The sequence below is a fragment of the Candoia aspera genome, chromosome 4 (assembly GCF_035149785.1).
Source record: "Candoia aspera isolate rCanAsp1 chromosome 4, rCanAsp1.hap2, whole genome shotgun sequence".
Classification (NCBI taxonomy): domain Eukaryota; kingdom Metazoa; phylum Chordata; class Lepidosauria; order Squamata; family Boidae; genus Candoia; species Candoia aspera.
In genome coordinates this window covers 106,264,672-106,285,244 of record NC_086156.1, presented here as the reverse complement: position 1 = coordinate 106,285,244, position 20,573 = coordinate 106,264,672, and the positions used below count along the sequence as shown (strand labels likewise).

General features: G+C 42.1%; 2 protein-coding genes across 2 annotated transcripts; both read left to right on the top strand.

Moving 5' to 3' along the window:
* Positions 1-1,605: 1,605 nt before the first annotated feature.
* LOC134497441 (uncharacterized) lies at positions 1,606-10,374 on the top strand. Its single transcript, XM_063303101.1, has 6 exons — positions 1,606-1,695; positions 2,104-2,161; positions 3,052-3,090; positions 6,073-6,387; positions 9,217-9,507; positions 9,828-10,374. The coding sequence occupies exons 2-6, from the start codon at positions 2,131-2,133 to the stop codon at positions 9,926-9,928; spliced, it is 777 nt and encodes a 258-aa protein (XP_063159171.1). The 5' UTR covers positions 1,606-1,695; positions 2,104-2,130; the 3' UTR covers positions 9,929-10,374.
* A 4,815-nt stretch (positions 10,375-15,189) lies between these two features.
* On the top strand, positions 15,190-19,285 carry LTB4R2 (leukotriene B4 receptor 2). The gene is made up of 2 exons (XM_063301493.1): positions 15,190-15,642; positions 16,858-19,285. Coding segments are annotated over exons 1-2 (1,140 nt in total). The 5' UTR covers positions 15,190-15,640; the 3' UTR covers positions 17,996-19,285.
* The last annotated feature ends 1,288 nt before the right edge of the window (positions 19,286-20,573 follow it).

The window sequence follows — 20,573 nt, the reverse complement described above, 5'->3', positions numbered from 1 at the left end:
GTACAACTTGTTATACTGTTTTGACTCCAAAGCGGGAAGCAGGTCTTTCTTTTAGCACATCCCTCAAGCTCACATTATACAACTTGCAATTTTACTGCCCGATTCTCCATTGACTTTGCTTGGCAGCTGTGAGTTTCGCAAATGGCAATCACATGACTGAAGGATGCTGTAACAGTCTTAAGTTCGAGGACCAGTCATAAAGTTACTTTTTCAGCACTGTTGTAACTTCAAAAGGCCACTAAACAGGGCAGTCATTAACTGAGGACTACCTGTATAGTTACAGGAAGAGGCATGATAGGCCCTACTCCATTTTTATCATTCTTGTATTTCTGTGATTTGTGAGTGCAGGCTGTTGGTTTCCTCCCTGTCCTATACACTAGAGATGGCGGGCGGGGTTGGGGGGAGTGGATAGCAGCAAGTACCACAAAACTGCTATGGCAAGGCAGGAAAGCAGGTCAGGGTGTGTAAAACCCAGAGGATTCTTGGGGAAGAAGGGAAGAGACTCCTTATATTTCATCCTAAGGTCCTACCCTTGGTTATTACAATTTCCTGTGACCACATCCTTCCTGTACATCCTTGGGGTTCCCTTTCTACAAAGTTTCTAAGTAGGTGTTTACGAATTAAAGGGCTATTGAAAGGTTTCTAACTGGAACTTTTGTTAACTGTTGCTTTAAAGTGCTCGCTCTGCATCTGGGCATGAGCTTACTTTCCATAGTCACATCACTAAAAGCCCAGAATCAACCTGTAGACCAGATTTGTGGGTCATGTTGACTGTGCCACCTGAGCATATATAGTCTTTTTTACAAGAAGCAGAAAACCATTGCTCCATTTTCCCAGCTTAGTTTCTCCACAGGGACTGGACCGTCAAGGTCACCTTATGCCAGCAAGATTGTTGACCTGTTTCTTGAATATCTATCTATCTATCTATCTATCTATCTATCTATCTATCTATCTATCTATCTATCTATCTATCTTTCTTCACCGCCCATCTCGTATAGCAACGACTCTACAAATGTAATAAGGTCTATTAGCTAATACGTCTGTAGCAACCCAGGCTAAGAAAAGCTAGATGAAATATTGCTGCCCGCAAGCCTCTCCCAGTTACATAATGATACAGAAGTAGGATGGACCTTCATAAATATTGCAGTCAGAATGATGCCTTTCTTACTGACGAAACACATGATGCATGCTCCAACCCATTCTCCTGAAGGCTACTTTTGAAGAAATTTTACAACTTTCAAGCAGTGACACCTTCCATGCACTACTGAAAACATGTTTGGAGGATGTAGCTCCCTCAGTACTTGTGGCATACTGATTGGGAAACATGCCTGTATTGCGTGATTTCTTCTATTGCTGTCTGAATTATTTCTTACCAACTTCTTTAGGATAATTATCTTCCCAATGCAGCTTATAAGCAACGTAAACAAAAATACAATGACAATCATTAACAAAACAAAAACATCCTTCTTAGAGAGCAGTTGGTGGTGTTTTCAACACTTCGTATTACTCTCAAAGTGTGACTCATGTTAAACTCACAGCAGCTATTCTGTCGATTTTTCCTGACACGTCTATTGAGTAGCAACTGATGAAAGTGGCCGCCTTGGGGGTAAGATTCCTACACCAAATGGACCCCAGGGTGGATCATGTCCAGGGCTCTCCACCCCACCCCAGCTACCCCTCACAGTGCTGCACCAGGTGGGTCTGATATTTGATATTCTGAGGTGCTCTAAACCAGCATCCATTATAACAAACAGAAGTGTCATTTTCTTCCTATTGTTGAGGGTAGAAGGGATATTAAATAATGATTTAAAAAAAAAGTTTATGTGGTAAGCAATGCAAAATGCCTGCTGAGACCTCTGATTTAAGCTTTCTGTTTCTAGCAGCAAGATCCCACAGATCTGTGGCTGAGTTCCTGTGAAGTGTAGTGTTTTTCTGCAGTCTGATTGTGCAAGAGTGGGCTTCCCTTGATAACTGTTTTGACTTCCCATTGAAGGCATTTAGATTATCTGTTTCAAAGGAGAAGGTTCATTTTAGAAGTAGAGATGCTTAAGTACAGTTTCTGAAGAACAGTAATTTCTGAGAAACGTTAATTCCAAATCAAAGGTTGGAAGAAGATTCATCCCACTCAGTATGGATGTCTTTGGCCTGGTCCCTACGCTAAGTAAGTTATCGTTTCCTCAAACTTTTTATTTTCCTCAACTCTTGCTGGGTTTTTTGTTTTTAAATGAAATGAAATGAAATATGTAAAATTGCAGATAACCATGTATTTTTATTACCTTTCTATGAACAAAAGACTTTAAAAAGCCCCCTACGGTTTAGCCCACCTACTTTGAAGCTTGCCTAGATGAATTTTCTTTAGGTAAAATATTTATCTACGCCAGAATTTCAAGGCACCTGATGTTACAACCTTGCTAACAGCAGAAAGCAGATTCATTTCTCTTCTATACCTGCGATAATGTGAAATATGTAATATGTGAAAATCCTATATGGTGTATCTTCAAATAAATACAACACACCTGCAAAGGAAGGCTGCAATTTCCTATGCAAACTACACAGAGAAGAAGACATGTTGAATTCAGCTACAGATTTGCAGCAGTGAATTGTTGATATGTGTTGCATATCGATATTTGAATTCCTTTGGGAGGGCTGGGTTGGACTGGGAGGGATCAGCTGAATTATTTTGGGATGAGGAATTGTAATGATTTGCTTTTTAACCAATGAGTTTTTGATCAATACCACAAAATTTTTTGGAGTTATTCCATTTAAAAGATAATTAGTGAACCATCTCATTTTCTCCTCCCTCCTTTTTTTTCCCCTCTCTTTTTAACTTATGATGATAATTGTTATGTCTGAAGCTATGCTGTTTCCTTAACTTTGTTGTATGTATATCTAGTTTTCTTAATTAGTTGCAGCACGTTAACATGCATTATTTAAAAACTAAACAATTACTTAGCTAAGAATGTATTTCTAAGTAGATATTTAAAGGACTGCAGTCAGTGAAACTGGTCATCCTTAATTAAGAATCCTTATATATTTCTTATTCTTTTGTAGCTTTGCTTCATATTGTGTTCCAAGTACCCTCATCTTCAGGTAACCTTCCTCCCTTCCTCCTTTCCTTCCTCCCTCATAATATACCATAATATACCAGAGTGAAGGATGAATAGCTTATGTATATACCCATCTACCTATTTACTAACACACCCCATGTACTTTTTATCCTTAGAACCTCCCAATGACAGGGAATTAGATAAAAGCGAAACTAACTCACTATTACTCTGCCACGTTAATCTCACACAAAGCATGTTGTATGCTTGTCACATGCAGTTCTGAGAAACAGGGTTGCCCCCGCCCCTTCAGATTTTTCTGACCCGTGCCTATCTTTGCCAATGAATGGCATCAGGGCTTCATGTCATCCTATTGACATGTAAAAGGAGTTTGTGTGGACAAGTAACACCAACATCTGGTGCTTGTTTCATGGATTGCGACATCATCCAACTTGTGATGCGCCAGGGTGAAAAAATCATTGCTGCTTTGACTCAGTAAGTGGTTACTCTATCTTTATGTGCAGTAACAGAAACCAAGCCTTTCCAAAAACCAATGATCTGTTTCTTGCATCAATGGGAATAGGAATGTTGGCTTATTCCTTTCTGTTTTCACTCAATTACACTTGCAAAGCTTTTTCACGAACAGCTCTTTTCAGAACCTGACTCAGCACTTCTGCAGGGCGTGTTGGGGAGGGAGAATTTTTTTTTTCATCAAACCGTTCTTCAATTAATGGAAAGAATCTTGACATGTGCAAGAATCTCTGGTTTCCTTCTTCCTTCCGTCTTCTAACCAGCCCTTCCTGTAATTTCTGCAGACATGCTATTGATTTCTTTTGTTTCATTGCTGCTTGGTAGCTAATAATCTTCTGGAAATCATCTCACATGTTCCAGTATCTGCATCATGCAACCATTATACTTAAAAGAAGAGAAAGTTTAGTTCTCTTCACTGTATAAAAAGTCTCACCGTGCAACAGAAAATTCCTAAACCTTTTCTAATTCTTAATTTCTAATAATTTCTAATTCCTAATTTCTAATTCCTAAAACAACAAAGAGTTTTAATACATTTAACAAATAGATTGAATCTGGTCAGTTCTTACTTTGTTAACAATATTTCCCTTATACCTCCAGGCCCGTAACTAGGGTCTGTGTCACTTGGGGCAAACATGGATACTGCGCCCATTTTGGCACCCCTCCCAGCACTCATTTTGGCACCCCCCCCCAGCGCGGCGCCCAGGGCACATGCCCCACTTGCCTCCCCCCTGTAGTTGCAGCCCTGCATACCTCACCCACGTCATACCAACTCAGCTCAGGCTAAAAATATTGAAAATGGCTGTTTACCGACAAGCTTCAAATTTATGGGCAAAATATGCTTCAAAATACTCAAGGAAGGTCTCATGGAGACCTTGCTGGCAACTCCTTAAAGGAGCTGGGCCTTATCACTGGATTCAGTCAAATCTTTATTACGACCAAAGATCAGAAGCTATACCACAACACACACAAATATGTAGATGAGGATTGCACACTGCAATTGCCCTGAAACCCAGGAAAAGATGTGTTTGTTTTAAGGAGTTGTGGGAATTGCCTGCCTGCACACTTTTTATCTTTGAATCCAAAACACTGCACAGCCTTACTTTAGAACGCTTTCATCTCTCTAAGATGGCGTGTATAGCATGCATTTCTCATTGCTTTATTCCCCTCACCCCTGGGTGGGGCTGTTCCTTTTAACTCTGCAATCTTTTGCTTTTTCTTGATCTTTTGTTTGTTCAGTAAACCAAACAAACCACCATCACCAACACCAAAAGCCAATTCTCCACCGGATGAGAAGAGTGGAAATGACACACAGTATGGGCTCCTGAATTCACTAAGGCAAGGGCATACCCAAGGGTTGTGCATGCTTGAAAAAGCATCCAGAAGGTTCTTCTAGTGTTCCACAAGCATTCTGCCTTTACTTATGTCTTCTTTTAGGCTTCTGCAAGCCTTGGAAGAGAATGTGGCTGCTTTAAGGAATGGATTTATTAAAGGCCATGAAACACTTCAGTCAGACTTAACTTTTTTTTCAGCTTCACATGGAAGCTTGAAAATAGAAGGGCTGCTTGAATTCGTAGACTTGAATTCTTGGAGTCTGCCCAATCTTCTATGTATCTCAGGTAGTGGGAATTTCTGAGAGAAAAAGAGAAAAAAATGCTCCGCTAGCAATGGTCATAATCAGATGTCATATACCCCAAAATATAAGACTGCTGATGAGTCAGGAACCAAATTCAACTGTTTACCAATCTGGCCATTTGTTACATTATGTAAGCTTTCCTACTTGGATTTGCAACTCATGCTCTGTTTATTGACACCCAGATTTTTCCTAAGTTTTAGCTCCGAGCTACCGCTCTGAGCATTTTTATTATTATTTTTTTTAATTAAACCAATGTGTAAGTTTTATCATTTCAAAAGCAAGGTGAGATTTTGCCTCATACAGGTAGTTCTCATTTAACAACCACAATGGGGACCAGTAACTTGGTCATTAAGTGAAGTGGTCACTAAGTGAAACTGCAACTGTGCTTATGATCTGACTTCAGCTTTCCTTTGCTTTACAGACCTGCAAAGGTCGTAAATGTGAGGATTGGTCACAAAGTTACTTTTTCATCACCGTTGTATCAGTCACTAAACGAGGCAGTTGCTAGACGAGGACAACCTGTACTACCGTACCATGCACCCTTCCTGCATAATGCATGAATTTTCCCAAGTTTGTTTGTTTATTTATAAGATTTATAAGGCCACCCAACTCAAACAATGTGACTCTGGGTACACCACAAAAAGCAAACAAACAATAAACCCCTTAACCTCCCCAAACCATGCAACATTAAACACCAACACTATATAAATATAAACAATATAATTTTTATTTTGACTGTATCTCAGGCTGAGTTTTGAAGCTGGCTTTGAGATTGTCTCCTCTCTTGCTTACTCAACGGTCTGCCCTCTGGACCCGTCTATTTTGTATGTATTCATTTGTCAGTCGGCTTGTTTTTAATTGCAGAGCCTCCCTTTGCACCCACACTTTCCGTGCAGCCCGCATACCAGAAGTACTTTGAAGGCGAGACAGTCAGGCTTATCTGCTGGGCATTTCGAAACCTGACTGTGCTTCAAAACGTGACGGTGCAAGGTTACCGATTCTTCCGAGAGGGTGGGCAGCAAATCTTCCAAATGGCCCCAGACCCTACTGGAGAGGGCAAAATGGATTTTCGGGCACAAATGAACAACACTGGAAATTACAGCTGTGCTTACTGGCTGGAAGAAGCAGGCAAGAAGGTTCAGTCGCCCCAAAGCAAAGCCACCAGCATCCAAGTGAATGGTAGGGCATGTTTCTGGTCCCGGAGAGCACAGGGAAGACTCTGGGAAACCCTTCTCCCATTTCCACATCACCAGCTGGGGAAATTTAAAGAGCTACAGCACTGTGACAGGTCCCCTATTGTAGTCTAGGAGAAAGCTGTCTATTTTAGCAGCCAGAGTTAGTGCGCCCGTTTCCCAGAAGCCACAGGAGGTCTGTTGGCTGCGTGCCACCCTCCGCACCACCAAGTCCCTTTACTATGGTTTGCTTTCCTGGGCACTTGAGCATCCTTTCCAACCAAGTGCTGGGCCACAGACCCTGGTGCCTGTTATAGATATAGATAGGTGTGTATGTGTGTGTGTGTGAGAGAGAGAGAGAGAGGAAGAGGAAGAGAAAGAGAAAGAGAGAAAAAAAGGGAGGGACGCTTAGTAAAGATTCAGCTTCCATGATGCAGTTCCAGAGAAGTAGGTTCTGCTTGAATGTTATTCAAATACTAACAGTAAGAATAGTTAGTGGTAGAATCAGTGACCAGAGAGGTGGTAGGCTCTCCTCTGTTGTGGAGTTGCTCAAACAGAGGCTGTCTGGGATGTTTTTATCTGGGTTTCTGCACTGAGCAGGAGGTTGGGCTCTTTATGGCTTTTATCTAGTTTTATCTCTTGGTTTTACTTGTTTGTTTATTTATTTCCCAGCCAAGCCTGCAGCCTAAGGTCTCCTTGTGATCTCCCCTCCAAGTCCTAACCAGCTCCAACCTTGCTAAGCATCTGAAGATCAGCCTGGGGCTCTAGACCCAAAATTGCAGAAGTAACTTGGGGCTGTTGAGTCACTTGCTGCAACAGCACTGGAGAGAAGCCAGGCAGCTGGGGGTGAAAATTGGGGTGAAGAAGAGACTGCCTTCTTTCTAAGCCTGCTAGCCAGGGATGTATTTATTTATTTTTTTTAGATGTCTTCCTTCTCTTGAAGATGGAAGTTTCCCAGGGCATTTTGTAAGGTGATAAAAAAAAACAAAAAAAAAAACTACTTCTTTTTAAGAAAACCAAACGCAAGGGAGGACTGAATTATAAACACAGCTTATAAACAATAAGAACATACCCAGCAGAAACAGACTGGTGTAAACAGCTTAGCTGCAGCATACACATTTAAAATAATAAACATGTTCATAGATTAAAAGGCTTGGGGAGAATACAGTATATTAAAAGCCCCCTATAAACTGATCTAGTCTGGAAATACTGCAGAGAAGATAAATGCTGACTTGTAATGCACTTAGTTGAAGAGAATGCCCCAGTCAGCCAAGAAAAAAAAATCTGTCTGTTGGGTAACTTCTTTTCTGAGTGATAAGTCGCTATATTAGCAAGTAGCTTTCTGGTTAAAAAAACTAAATTTGGTGTGTGTGTGTGTGTGCGTACATGTGTGTATAAATATGTGTGTGTGTATATAAGTATACACATGTGTGTATATTTATGTGTGTGGATATATACACATGATTGTGTCTATATACATATAGTGTGTGTGAGAAAGATGAAGTTGTACTAGTACATTCTGAGCACAAGATGGCAGGAAACTACAAATTTATGTCATACTTTTTTTTCCCCCTTACTACTGGGGAAAGCTGACCTGGTCGGGGCTTATTTATTTATTCATTCAATTTGTATAGCTGCCCATCTCAAACCAGTGATTCAGGGTGCCTAATAATAATGATAATAATTAAGTAATTAATAAAACAGTTAAGCACAATACACAAAGAAATTAAATACGAATAGCATTCAAGAGATATTACAATCTGTCAGTGTCAGCACAACGAGGATCAGCACTTGGATGGGAGATTATGAATCCCTCAGATGTGGGCCATGCTGGGAAGGTGGCTGATGAGAGATGATGAGAGATAGAGAGATAGAGAAATAGATGATAGATAGATTTGGGAACAAACTGTCGAAAGAAAGAAAGAAAGAAAGAAAGAAAGAAAGAAAGAAAGAAAGAAAGAAAGAAAGAAAGAAAGAAAGAAAGAAAGAAAGAAAGAAAGAAAGAAAGAAAGGAGGGAGGGAGGGAGGGAGGGAGGGAGGGAGGGAGGGAGGGAATGGAAATTCTCTAACAGCTACTTCCAAGGACTGCCTGTCTTAGCATTCTTACCTGATAACTCAGTTGGATAGATGTTACAGCATACAGAGCAAGATCTTCCTAACAGGCAAGCTCCTAGTCCATCAGATCAACACCCCTATTCATCCCAACAGTCATCCAGATTCATTCCAGAACCCAGAATCCTGTTCTAGGTCTCCTATAGAACCCCCTTCTACAATAGCATGGACCTAGACATACCTTCATTCAGACAAGGTGTTTTCATACATCTGCATGTGTGTTTGTGTATGCACATATGCATGTCAACTCATGTTTCAGCAGGCAGGTAGAGTAGCAAATGTAAGGTCAGAGAGAAGAGGCGCAGACGGTGATAATTGCTAATAGTGATTATTTACAAAAGCGCTGCTGAGTTTTGTAACAAATAACACCAAAGCTTGCTCTGGTGTCATTAGCCCTGCCTGTGTGATAAGAAAAGTCTAGCTTCAAGGGAATGTTTAAGGTATGACAAGAACGGTTCCTTATTGATTTCATAACAAGGGATTAACTCAAATTCTTCTGTGGGAACCACCATGGCAGTGAATTCTGGGAAGGATTCCAAAGGAATAATATATTCAGGTCACATAAGATGTTTTAATTAGTGTCTGAAATTGAAAGTAAAAATGGGTATCTCATTCCTTCCCTCCACACACAAACACATAGAAGCATTATTTGGGCGTTGAGAAGAGGCTGAAGAGCAAGCAAAAGGAAGACTTTCAATGCTGGACATTTATCTTTCTCTTTCAGAGGCTCCATTAGCTCCATCGCTGTCTATGAATTCCACATTTTCCAACCCGGGAGACTCCGTCAGCCTGGAATGCTTAGCTCCACCTAAGGCTAACGAAATTGTGCAGTTTCGCTTCATTGGAGACAAAATGGCTGGCTTAGTCATAGCTGCACACAGTAGCTTCTATAGATACAACCTAACCGTCATGGAAGACAAGACTGTGGGAACATTCAGGTGTGCCTACAGTCAGCATCTCTATGGAAGAACTGTAAATTCCCAGATGAGCAATCCAGTCCTCATCCTTGGGCAAGGTAATCTTGTTTCTACGGTTCCCTTGTTCTATTTTCCTCCAACATGCTGCTGAGAAGTTGCCTCAGGAAACTTGGGGCCTAGAAGGTGTAGGAGAAGCTGTTCTATTTCATAGATTGCAGTGAGATCAAGAATGAAAGGAAGACCACAGAGCACATCAAAGCTGTGTTCTGAATGATGTATAAGCACTTTTTGGTAGAAAAGCCATCAGTGTTATCTGATTCTGAACAAGAATACTTGCCTATTTATCGAAAGAAGAGACGGATGTGGCAAGTTTGTGTTAAGAAAACAATCAGCACTTCTTTTCTCTCTTCATATTTAGGTGTCAGATGGGTTCGATTGTTGGCTGTCGGTGGGTCTTTCTTCAGCATCAATGGTCTCATCTTCTTAATCTTTCATTGTCTTCTTTTAAGACAAAGGTAAGGCAGATTTGGGGGGAGGGATGGTAGAAGGGTAATATCTCAGAGATTTGGGGTTTTCATTATCCCTATACCTTTGAGAAGATATATTGATAAAGGTGGGACTTAATACACCCACCGAGGGAAAGACAAGCATAGAAATCTTGTTTTATCTCCAAAATATTTGCCTCGATTTTCAGAGTCTTGTTCCTGATAAGCAAGGACTCTAGTTCCCATTATCTGATCATGAGCCATGGCTAAGGATGATGGGAACTATAGGCCAACATCTAAAGGGCCACTTTTTCCCATTTAGGACTTAAAGCATGAGTTTCTTGACCCACGAGCTAAATTTGACCTTTGCAAAGATTGGTATATTCCAAAAAAGTGAGAAAGGCCAGAGGATGCTGGTGGAGCTATGAAAGCTTAGATATGATTAAAATAAATTAAATGTGTTCCCTGTGATAACTTCCTACATCTTGGATAATCTCCATCAACTGTTGGAAAAGGCTGTCAGGGGCCACACCCAAGATTCTGTGTGTGATCCTGAAGTCAAGTTCCCCACTGCTGCCTTTAGCAATCTAGGACCACAATATTTTAAGGTCTACTTTTCTTCTTTTGCATACCATGATGTACTCAGACTAGAAACATGCCCTTAAAAAGAATTAGTCAAGCTTTTAATTTCTGGTCTTGATGGCATGACAGAGGATGTGGTACAGGGACAATGCCCCTGTTCCTACAATATCTAAACCCATTCAGCCACTCACTGAGTCAGATCTCTACTGGTGGCCCACTGGAAGGACACAATCACAGGAACTAGGTCAAAAAGGTCTAGGCTGCAAGAATCTAAATAGCCAGTAGATGGCACCAAAGAGGCAGAGAAAATTCTACCTCCTTGCTGCCCTCTCTTTGTTGGCCAGGGTTTTGAATCCCTAGTTGAGGGATTATGGAATCTTTACCCACTTTTCCAAGAACAGGCTGATATTCTTTAAACCCCTGTGCCAGATTCCTGGTAAGTCTTCATGGCATCTTTAGTCCCTCTCTCCCTCCATTGGCCTGGCAAGTAGGAGTAGGTGAGACTTGGCTGCTGCAGCCAATCAGCACTTGGGAGGTATGTTCTTGTCCTGCCCTGACTTGGCAGTGAGTTCTGTAATAGAGAGGCTTTGGTCACTCTTTCCCTCCCACTCCTTTTCTTGGATGATTAAGTTTGCAAAATGAATAAGTTGTCTGGGTTTAGGTATTTTTGCAATACAACAGACTGGATGCGGTTGTTTGACCCTGGGCATGACCCCAGATGTTGTGTTGCAACCTGTTGATTCACTTATTTATTTATTTATTTATTTTTCGAATTTTGCCACCGCCCATCTTAATTGTGATCAGACTGTCCAGGGGAGGAGGAAGAGCAAAACCCTTGTCAACAGTCTGCCCCCTTGAACAAGGTTTAAAACTGGAAACTCTATTACAGGCTCAGAGTTGAGGAGCCAGATAGAAGCTCCATGTTCAGAGATAGTATATCTTGGATAGTTCACCAACCAGATAGTGGACAAACAACAGGAAATGGTGGTCCCCTAGACTGCGAGCTTTCCACAGGCTGGAAATCTATGAAAGATTCCCCCCCTCCCCTATTATCTATTGTCAGTCTTTATCTAAACTTCTAAATCAGTGTTTCTCAGCTTGGCAGTTTGAAGATGTGCGGACTGGGGAGTTCTGGGAGTCCACACATCTTCAAGCTGCCAACTGATCTAAAGCATTGCCCTATCATGATTTTGCTGCCTTAAATGAACTAACTCTAATCTTTGGCTATTGCTATTTTAAAAAATTATTTTCAGATCTCCTCTTCAGAAGACCAGAAGAGCCATCTGACCGTGGTCTACCCTCATCAGCTTCTATTCGATTGATGTGCTGTTGAATTGATACTCTTCATCAGGTGGCTCAGCCAATATATTAGATGTCCCCTCAAGACACTGGCAGAATATGACAACTTTCTCTCTTCAAATAACCCAAAAAACATGATATTTCTGCAGTCCTGCCTTTTCACCTGAGGTTATTCTGTAGTTTGAAGTTTCTCAGAAATATATTAAGAACCTCAGCAAGAAGTTCTGACTTTTGCAAATTGCTGTTGCTGCTGTTGCTGTTTTAAATAAATCAGGGTGTTTCCCTTTCAATATCCTCCTGTTTGATTTTTTTTTTTTTTGGTTCACATTTTAGTGAATGTGGACAAAATAAAGAGACAAGTGGAAGGGGTGGAGAAGAACCAATACTACTGTAGTTAATTTAACCCGTTCTTTTAATTTAGGGGAAAATAGTCATTCTCCACAAATGGAACACTTTGCTTTCTAAACGTATTGTAAGTGTCATTACTACTTATGCAAAGTTTTCTGTTTAGCACCCAGAGATATTGTGTACGGTCACTTTAATAAGGTAACTATCGCTGCCTGTATCACCAGAGTTTTGTTTCCCTCACTGAAGCATACAGTATGTGTCCTTGTGAGGAAATGAATTCAGTCCGCAAAAGTTAGGCCATTCCGTCATGTTTTAAGATGCCTAGAGATGTTTGCCCCTAGTCTGAATGCATGTCTTCCTGTGAAAGCATTAATAAATGCAATTTGTCTTCCACAATCAAACACTGAGCCTTTCTTCATTAATTATTTATATTAATTTGCATTAATGCCGGTTGGACAATCTCCACCACCACCTTCCCTGATCCAGGGATCTTACATGATGGGGTGGCCCTACCCTAGGAGAGAGGGCAGAACACTTTTGCCATTGGCTCATCATCAACCAATCAGTATCCTTGAAAAATCCATCCATCCATAAATCCATTCATCCACTGTCATGAGTACCGTTGAGCTGAAGGCATCAGCACAACGGCACACATGACAATACCTAGGAAGCAGAGGAAGGGACTTAAGATAAGCAAAGCACGCACAACAACAGACATAGACCCCGAGGAGAAGGGAATGACCCCGGCCGGATGACCCAGCCATCAGGACACAAAAGAGGAAGAAGGAAAGACAAAGACAGGGCGGATCACGAGGCACACCTGAAGCTGTCAGCAAAGCGCAACGGAGATCGCCCAGCTGACAGCAATCACCGGCCGGAGAAAGAAACCGATTATGGGCGAAGCCCGGGGCACCAGCAGGGGCCCCGCAATCCTTCACCTATCGGCATGGAAGCATGCAGGACTAGGGGGGGATGACGCAACCCAAAGTGGGAGGGGCGCTGACCGGCGCGGGCTATTTAAACCCCGCACCGGCGCGCTCCCTTCACTCTCAGCTTTTTCTAGCTATGCACTATGCTGAAATAAACCTGAACCTGATCTCCCCTGAATCAGTGTCTGTGTTTCACTCAGCGGTAGGCAGCGCATGACATCCACCTACCCTAGAAGCTAACACATTAGTTTAGCCAACTGCAAAGGGGTGCAGAGTTAGAACAACATATATCTATGCTGTAAAACATGATGTTGCCATTGTAAGCACTAGTTTCCAGTAAGATTCGCTATTGTGAAAATATTGTGGATTTCATCTTGGAAAGCTCACAGGCTTTGCCGGGAGGAAGGGGAAGTTGGCCAATCTGGATCCGATGGACTTGAATATGACCATTAGGGGAAATTGTACAGGGTTTAGTATCAAAGTAAAACCTGCCCTTTGCATCCTAACTGCAAGCAGGAAAACAAAGAGGATGGCACTGGGGCATTTTTTTTTTTCCAAGGATAGGGGTAAATTTGTTGGGGTAGGAAAGTTCACAGCTGGCAGAACTGAAGCTTTCCGGGGCAGGGGGTAGCTGCCGTTCCTTGCTAGGATGCACCCTGCAACCCTGCACGATGCTAATGCTATGCCGGGGAGAGGATGTAGTTTCCAAAGGGGGATGGGGCTGCCTTGTTTCCTCCCTCATGCATACCACTAAGTTAACATTTTTGGACCAAGAGCTCTGCAAAGCACAAGCTACAATAGCAGCAAAGGGAAATGAAACACACATAATACCCTTCCTACTCCTGAAACGTCCATCAGATTCAGGCTCAACCTTTGAAATAAGAGACGTCAAAACTTTCAGCCCATTAGTGGCCATCTCAGGCAGAAAGTTAACCCGTACAGTTTTCCCTTTTGCAGTTGCATATTCCTTCCCTAAATTTAGAAGAAGAAGAGCAACTCTTTTCTGGCCCACATGAAACCCAGTGTGTCAAGGTACACATTGAGCTAAATGAGAACTCATTTTCTTTCGTTTTGACTCAGAACGGTTGGTAAACCTAGCCGTTGTGACTTGGTAAAGAGTAGTTAAGCAAACTGGGACTTGGCGCAAGAGTGGCAAACTATTGGCAGTTAAGGGCTGCATTTAAAATTGGTGTGTGTGTGTGTTGCTGAGCAGGATGGCAAAATGGGAAGGTACTACTACATCCAACATGACAGCTGGGCTAATACTGCAAATGAGAGATGGGCATATCCTTTTTATTTTTATTTTTCACTGACAGGCCTACTTACACCTCCCATGTTTTCCCTTTTCCACCTCAAAATAGGAGCAAAATATGCCATGTTTTTTTTTTTTAGCAGAGGTAGTGTGGATTTTAAGGGGACTTCAAATCTTCATGTGGCCATCATCATCATCATCATCATCTATAGGTATGTTGACCATATTTTCTTGAAAAATAATGGACAAACCTGAAACGGGTTTTCTTGTTGTAAACCGCCCAGAGTCCCCATTTTGGGCAGTGGCAAAATGTAATAAATAAATAAATAAAATAGTAAATAGATCTGAAAGAGGTTCATAAGGATAAAAAAAAATCATAATAACGGTTTATGTTTCTAATTTTGCTTTACAAAAGAAAGCTCAGGAGCAAAACCAAGAAACGCTTTACAAAAACGCATGTTCTAATAAAATTATCTAAAATCAAACAGTATACGTAAATGTATTTTAAAAAGACAATTCAGTTTCCATATTTTTCACGTGAATGGGAAAGACACACCCATTAAGGGGTACCTTTTGTATGATAAAAGTGAAAGGGCCCAAAATAAAGGACAAAAGTGAGTTTTTGAAGAATAAATAAATAAATCTAAAGGACAGCTTTCTGAAATAGAGGACTGTCCTTTGTAATAAAGGACGTACAGTATGGTCGCTGTATCTATAGGACAAAAAACAAAAGTATTGGTCCTTTGCACAAAACTTAGCAAGTCACCCGCTGCATCATGTAAACTGCACAGTGGGGGGAGGGCGGATAAATATTTGCCTGCATGCTTGATGGTTTTAGTTATCAGCTTCCCCCAGCCAAAGCCCTGTGGTTTAGTCCCTTCCCTTTGAAGCAAGGCAGAGGGAGATTTCTGTGAATGAAGCGATGACACAGGAAGGGAAGGTTGACAGCTGAGCAGAAGCCTAAGGCTGAAAGAGAGAGGAGGAAGAATGAAAAGAAAAAGAAGGATACAAATGCATGCTCAACCTCCAAGCTGGGACTTGCTGGAGGAAGGACAACCAGGGGTGTGGTCTTCCTTCCTCCAACAAGTCCCAACTTGGAAGTTGACTGGAGAAACCCAGGTTGTGTGTTTGTGCATGCAAACAGAGCCGGCCTGTCTGCCACTCCCCTGCTCTTCCATTTCTCAATCTCATTCCAGCTTCCAGTCTAGACAAGCAAAGAAAGAGCAGTAAGAGAAGCAAAGACTTTGCATGAAAAGGACTGGGTATGAAGGCACTAATCCAGCAAAGGCAGGAGACACTGACCCATCTGTGACCTGAAGTGGATGGCTATTCCCCCATGTAAGTGTTTTCTCTTTGGATCTGGGGGGGATGATTGTAAGTGGCCTTCGAGGGCCAGCTCTCAGGAGTCCAAGTTGGAAATAGAGGGGGACTCAGGCAGGTAGAGAAGCAGCTCCATTATATGAGATGTTTGGGGATCCTTGAATCATTCTGTTTGGGAATTTGGAAGTGAAAGCAGTTAGCAGAAATGTATGATAAGACCCCAGGACAATATTTATACATCTGTCTGCCTATGCTGCTATCTAAGCAACCAATGTGTCACTATTAATCTTGTATAGATGAAGATGAAGATCATGATGATGATGATGATGATGATAGAAAAAAGGAAGGAAGGAAGCAAGGAAGCAAGGAAGCAAGGAAGCAAGGAAAGAAGGAGAAAGAAAGCTATGTTTTTTTTAGATTCTGGTTAGAGTTATCATTTATTTTGTGCATTTCATCTGACAGATGCAGAAAGACAGAGACTGACATTCCACTGCAGTGGAAAATTTCAATGGAAGATTCAGGCTTTGGGAGGAAAGGACCTGAAAATTAAATAACCAGCATTAGTAAGGATGTACCTGCTTGGTACATAATAAAGTGGTGGAATATTGTGCTGTTCTTTGATTACTCTATTTCAAAAGGGATTCAGCTCAGAAAATTGCTGGATCGTCTTTTATAGGTGGGAACACTAAAGAGATTTTGGAAAGAAGATCTAGTATGGTTTATAATATTAGTCAAATGGTGAAGAAAGTAGACAAAGTGAATAAAAAGTAGAGAGAAAATGGTGGGTGAGGTGTTTTCCTCCCTGGTCAAAGAACTTGACAGCTGTCAAACACAAATGATTGGCAAAGAAATAATCAGGCGAGATAAAACAGAGTACCTATTGTCTCACACAGTACTTTCTGAGGCATGGAACTCACTGCTGCTGGACATGCAATAGCCAGAATTTTTAAAAAGGAATGGAGGCAAAATTCAAGGAGCAACCCAAGATCACCCATTTGGGCAAGGAGGCCAATATGAGAGGTAGCAGTTACTGGAAATGCAAACAGAACAAGAAAGGAATATGGTCAACGTGCAGCAGGACTTAGACCTCTTGAAATCAGTGATTTCAAGTCCACCTCTAACCCATTGCAACTAGGTAGCAGCATGCTGAACAAAACTGAGTTTTAGTGGTGGGGTGCAGGCATAATACAGCTCATTGCATCTCAAACTTTTCCATGTGTTCCTTCCTAACAGGGCGTCCCCATTCCATCTGCCTAATGCTACCACCAATCATTGCCTCCTCACATCAGGAAACAGCACCCTCCTGAGTTCCTCAACCTCCAGCATGACCGGAATTGTGTTTCTCCTCCTGGCTGCCCTGATTGGGCTGCCTGGGAACTTCTTTGTGATTTGGAGCATCCTTTGGAAAATGAAGCCAAGCCATCGCTCAGTCACCTGCCTTCTTGTCCTAAACTTGGCAGTGGCAGATGGACTGGTTCTTCTCCTGACACCTTTCTTCATCCTCTTCCTTGTCTTCAAGAACTGGCTGTTTGGCTGGGCCATTTGCAAAGGGGTGTACTATTTGTGTTGCATCAACATGTTTGCTAGCATCTTCATCATCACCCTCATGAGTGCAGACCGCTGCTTGGCTGTCAACCAGCCCTATTATTCCCAAGCCATCCGGAAGAAGAATCTGGTGGTCAAGATCTTGGTGGGGATTTGGCTGGTGGCCATTTTGTTATCTTTGCCAGCCTTCTTCTTCCGCCAGGTTTTGAAGGAACGCTCATTGGGACATCACATTTGTGAGCCTTGTCACTCCAGGCCAAGCCTGGCCATCTTCCACTTCACCATGGAGACAGTGGTGGCCTTTGTGATTCCATTCACCATTATTGTTGGCTGTTACTCTGCCATTCTGATCCGCCTCAGGGGAGTGCGGAAGAGAAAAGGTGCTCGGACCGAGAAATTGATTGTTGCCATTGTGATCTGTTTTGCTGTCCTCTGGATGCCCTACCACATCATCAACATGATCCAGGTGGCTTCCAATCTAACCTCAGGGCAAGCAGCAGAGCGACTGGGGCAGGCCTGGAAGAGTGGGCGAGCAGGGGCCACGGCCTTAGCATTCTTGAGCAGCAGCATCAATCCCGTGCTCTATGTCTTTGCTGCTGGGAACCTCATCAAGACTTCAGGTGCCAATTTCATTGCCCAGTTCTTCGAGGGAGCATCCGATGGGCTTGGACGGAGGTCTCAGTCTCAGAAAAACCTGGACAAAGTCTTAGTAGCAGCAGCTGGGGCATCTGTAAACCTGGACCAGCAACCATTGGGAAATTGTGATGGGGTCGAGAAGGACACAGATTGCAGAGTCATTGATGGCACAACATATAACATTTCTTAGACTGAGTCACAACATGGGGAACTCTAGAACTGCCTTATGCTGGACCAGCTCCTCCAGCATGTGATTGTCAATACTGACTGGGCAAATGTTCTTCAGAACATCATGCAGAGGTCTTATCCAAGTGAAGGATTGCAACCAGGATCATTTGCATGCAAAGTATGAATTCTGACTCTGTGCTACTTGCCTGCCCTTCATGTGAAACTGAGGTTCAAAGAAAAGGCATCAGTAACACTTCTACACTACATGACATGCACAACTATTCTTTTCTCTCCTCCCCTTTTCCCTTTGTACCTAAATTACTGCAAGTGTTGTTTGTTGCTTGGTTGGTTGGTTGTTTTTTTCATGGCTGCATTTTCCCCTGTTGCCACATCCACTTGGAGAAATCCAATACCCTGATTTTGGTTCTGTTTTTATTTTCATAGCTAGGCTTTAGGTTGAGTCTGCTGTTGATCAGTACAGAGTGTGTCCCTGCTAGTAAATAAGTTGTCCATGAATGATTAGATGCCAGGATCCACTGCCTCTCTCTCCTTAACAATTATACATAGGTTCCTTTCAGGGAATATTTGGGTACTAAAAAATAAATGCAATTTCTCAAATACCTTAAGGTTAAAGTAAAGCAAAACTCTTGAAAATTCACTGAATTTTGGGGCATCTGTAATGACCCATGAAGAGGAACAACAGTTTGGGGGAGGAGGTCCACTGGGCGTCATCGCACATGTTTTATGTGTGTCGCCTATGCAATGCTTATAAAACCAGGCAGCTAGTTGGATATAGGAGAGCCATTTTTAAGGCCCCGGGCTAGAAACCCGGAGACCTGTGAGTTTTAGTCCTGCCTTTAGGCACAAAGCCAACTGAGTGACCTTGGGCCAATCATTTTCTCTCAGCCCTAGGAAGGAGGCAATGGCAAACCACTTCTGAAAAACCTTGCCAAGAAAAGTACAGGGACTTGTCCAGGCAGTCTCCAAGAACTGGACATGATTGAATAGCTTAAAAAAAAATTATATATATGTACATATACCTCCCCATGATAATTTATACATTCTTGATCGGTAAGGGGTGGCGCTGGGTTTTGAGTCTTTCATGTGGCAGGGGGTTGTTATAAGTTTATGATAAGAGACCGTATTATGTTATTACCACAGAATATTTGCAGTCCTGCTTCTGATAAGCTAAAAGGGATCAAAGAATTTCTGCAGTGAATTCCTTCGTTATCTGTTTGCAGGCATAATCCCTCCAACATGCTCATTTTCTGAAAATAGAGTAAAGCGCTTGTCTTAGAAAAGGAGAAGGAGAAGGAGAAGGAGAAGGAAAGGGAGAAGGAGAAGGAGAAGGAGAAGGAGAAGGAGAAGGAGAAGGAGAAGGAGAAGGAGAAGGAGAAGGAAAGGGAGAAGGAGAAGGAGAAGGAGAAGGAGAAGGAAAGGGAGAAGGAGAAGGAGAAGGAGAAGGAGAAGGAAAGGGAGAGGGAGAAGGAGAAGGAGAAGGAGAAGGAAAGGGAGAGGGAGAAGGAGAAGGAGAAGGAGAAGGAGGAGGAGAAGGAGAAGAGGAGGAGGAGGAGGAGTTGTTGGAGGAGGAAAGGAAGAAGGGCAAAAAACAAAATTGGAATCTCTTTTCATTTCAACCTCTTCCTGTGTGATACAGCAGCCAATAGGAATGGAGGAAGTGCGGCTGAAAATCAAGAGTGTATAAGTAAACAGGCCGACAATGTTTGTCTCGGGTTGTTTAAAATAATAAACCACTTATTATATACAAATGATTGTGCTTGCTCCATATCTGTCCTTGTGTCCTTTTAAGGAAAAGCCAGTGGGAAAATTCTAATAACCAAATGAATAAAATAGGGCTGGAGCCTACAGCATGCTTGTATTTGACATATATGCTTTTGTTGCAAGGGGATCTGTATTTAAAAAAAAAAAATAGTATTCAACCCTTTTTTATGATGGGGATATTTGTCCAAAATGTCTGTTAAAAGTACTGTAGGTCCAGACAAGATAAGGCAAGATTTCTTTCTTGATCGGGTGCTTCAACCCTAATTCACCTTACCTAATTATGGGGAGAGACACCTGTGGATTTCATTAATGCATTCATACCTCCGCGCACACACGACCCTCCCTAATTTGTCAACTTCCTTAGACTTTTCAGTTGGTCAATCCTGCTTAGATGTATAGTTCAGAGAAGGCTAATTAAATGGTATGATCAAACTGAGCTGGTGACTTCATAAGCAAGTGCCTGTAGTTTTCTTGGTCACAAGGATGTGGTTTATTCTTGCCTTCTTCTGATTTTTTTTTTAAATCAATTTTCTGGTCTAGTTTAGGATTCCCTAATGGGCCCACCATCTAAGTAGAAACCAGACCCAACACAGCTTCGCTTGCAGGCCCAGATGGTGTCAGCCAGATCCTGTCACCTGCTAAGACAACCTCCCATTTGGCTGGTCTTAAGGGGATCTGGAAAAATTCATAGACCATTAGGCCACGACTATTAATTCTGATGTTTGCTTGTAAACTCTGGAATCACAGGCAGCAGAGCTGAAGAAGCAGCTGTGTAGGAGCAGCAATAGAGGAAATCACTTTTTTATCCATGTTTGTGA

Coding starts and splice junctions, on each gene's coding strand:
- LOC134497441 (XM_063303101.1), top strand. CDS start 2,131: ATGGATGTCTTTGGCCTGGTCCCTACGCTAA. Junction 2,162..3,051: donor TGGCCTGGTCCCTACGCTAA/GTAAGTTATCGT, acceptor ATTCTTTTGTAG/CTTTGCTTCATATTGTGTTC. Junction 9,508..9,827: donor AGTCCTCATCCTTGGGCAAG/GTAATCTTGTTT, acceptor CTTCATATTTAG/GTGTCAGATGGGTTCGATTG.